General features: G+C 50.9%; 1 protein-coding gene across 1 annotated transcript in view; it reads left to right on the top strand.

The window, feature by feature from the left end:
* Positions 1 to 2500, top strand: part of cped1 (cadherin-like and PC-esterase domain containing 1) — a 101433-nt gene that overhangs the window by 87700 nt on the left and 11233 nt on the right. Inside the window, exon 15 of the mRNA XM_031583247.2 lies at positions 2017 to 2137. Coding sequence (XP_031439107.1) covers positions 2017 to 2137 — 121 coding nt within the window. The remainder of the gene's footprint in view (positions 1 to 2016; positions 2138 to 2500) is intronic.

Raw genomic sequence — 2500 nt, 5'->3', positions numbered from 1 at the left:
TACAGACACAAACAAACACACAAACAAACACACACACACACACACACACACACACGTACACACACACACGTACACACACACACACACACACACACACACACACACACTCACACTGCCTTTCATGTACACACATACTCAGATGCAATATCCCACTAGATGTGTGTATTTTTGACCTGTTGTGCCTGTTGGGGTTATAGCAGTCCTGAGGTGTGAGGTGTGGGGCTATAGCAGTCCTGAGGTGTGAGGTGTGGGGCTATAGCAGTTATTAGAAATAGGGCAGGAACTGAATGGACTGGATGAAGAGTTGAGCAGAGGAGTGAGTGAAGCAGCACTCTAAAGTCTCTTTTCCTCTCTCACAGTCTCTCTCTCTTTTCCTCTCTCACAGTCTCTCTCTCTTTTCCTCTCTCACAGTCTCTCTGTGTCTCTTTGCTTCTTTGTCTCCCAGCCTCTCATATATTCTCCCTCTGCTTCCTTTTCCCTCTCCCTCCCTCTGTCCTCATCTCTCTTCCTCTATCTGTCCCTCTTTCTCTCCCTCTCCTTCTGTCCTTCTCTCTCCCCTACTCTCTCTCCTCCTTTGTATCTCTCTCCCTTTGCCTCCCTCTCCCTCTCTCTTTCCCTCTTCTCTCTTCCTCTCTCTCTGTCCTCCTCTCTCTCCCTCCCTCTCTCCCTCTCCCTGCTCCATGTTATTCTTTGCGTTTCGGTGAGAGTTTGTAGCCGCGGCGCAGAAGAAAGTCCCGGCCGGTTTCCTGCGTGCCGCGCCATGCGGCGGAGGCCGGCCTGATTTATGCCGACAGGCCCGAATCAAACGCCGCGGCGTGTTTGCGCGGATACACTGTGCACAGGTACGAACAAGAAAATCCCTGTTAAGTTGTCTTGTGGCACTTTGTCGAGAGGCTCGCCGGGCAGGTGTGGAATGTGGGCAGTCTGTGTGAAGCCCCTGCGCAAAGTGTCGGACAGAGGGACCGAAGACGGGGCGGTTCGCACGGGACGGGCGGGACGGGGGTAGTGGGGGGGGTGCGGAGCGGGGCGCAGGTCCTCTGTAGTCCATCCAGACCCGACGGCACCCGCTCAGGACCCTAGAGGTCATGGACGGAGCCTCTCACTGTCGTTTGGAGCTTGTGTGTGTGTGTGTGTGTGTGTGTGTGTGTGTGTGTGTGTGTGTGCAAACGTGTATGTGTGTGTGTGTGTGTGTGTGTGTGTGTGTGGTGTGTGTGTGTGTGTGTGTGTGTGCAAACGTGTATGTGTGTGTGTGTGCACATGTGTGTGTGAACATGTGTGTGTGTTGTGCTTGTTTGAACTGTGACCTCTGGACTGGAGGGAGGAGGCGGCAGGATGGGACAGAACATTCACCCTGTGCTTTGATTCCACCGCAGACCCTCAAACAGACAGTGCTAAGAGACAGTAGCAGGAAGACTGAGAGATAGAGGGATAGAGAGAGAGAGAGAAGGAGAATGGGAAGAGACAGACAACCAGAAAGAGAAAAAGAAAGGTTCTTCTAAAGAGCAAGGGGGATAAGATAGATAGATAGATAAAGAGAGAGACAGATAAGCAGAAAGAGAGACAAAGAGAAAAAGAAAGACACGTTTAAAGAGCAAAAAGGATAAGATAGAAAGAAAGATAGATAGATAGAGAGAGAGAGGGAGAGGGAGAGAGAGTAGGGTGTGGAGCAAAAAGAAAGATAATAGAAATAGAAATAGATAAAAGTGAGAGAGAGAGAGAGTGAGAGAAAGGGAGGCCGATAGATAGACGTATAGGAGCTGCACAGATTAATGGATACCTATGTGTATAAATATATAGATATAGAGGAGACAGGGAGAGAGAGGGACAGACAAACAGAGAGAGAGGAGGCTATGGAAATCCAGCGGAGACTCTAAGGGCGGTCACTCAAAGCTCTGGCGTCTGCCGTCGGCGCCTCAGAGAGCATCATCCGTCTTTAGTATCCATACTTGAGGAGCAGAGGTCAAAGGTCATCCCACTTATGTCACGTCCCCCCCCCCCCCCTCTGTCTGTCTGCAGGACTGTGGCCTGGTCGTCCGGCCGGACCAACCCTGTGGTCTGGAACCCCTGCATGGGTTGAGGTCTTCAGACGAGGCCCAGGCTTCTGGTTGGCCTCCTTGCTCATCAGGAGATGTGTCTGGTATGACTCGACCAGTTTACTCTTTGTTTTGGCGACACAGATGACACACACACACACACCACACACACTTATCAAATACCGAGTACAAATGTTTACTGTTGCTATGGAACCTTACAGAAGGACAACCAATCAGGTCTTCATTGTGGAGTGGCCAGACAGTTCCTCAGTAACAGGCACATGACAGCCCACTGGGAGTTTGCCAAAACATTTGGCCACAATTCCCAGCGGCGTGTGTGGAGGAATTCAGGCACTCAGCAGCACTTCATTAATACCCATTAATCCCTACAGTCAAACATGGTGGTGGCAGCATCATGCTGTGGGGATGTTCTTCTGCGACAGGGACTAGGAGGAATGCAGAAACAT

The sequence above is a fragment of the Clupea harengus genome, chromosome 16 (assembly GCF_900700415.2).
Source record: "Clupea harengus chromosome 16, Ch_v2.0.2, whole genome shotgun sequence".
Classification (NCBI taxonomy): domain Eukaryota; kingdom Metazoa; phylum Chordata; class Actinopteri; order Clupeiformes; family Clupeidae; genus Clupea; species Clupea harengus.
This window is presented reverse-complemented; position numbering and strand designations above follow the sequence as displayed.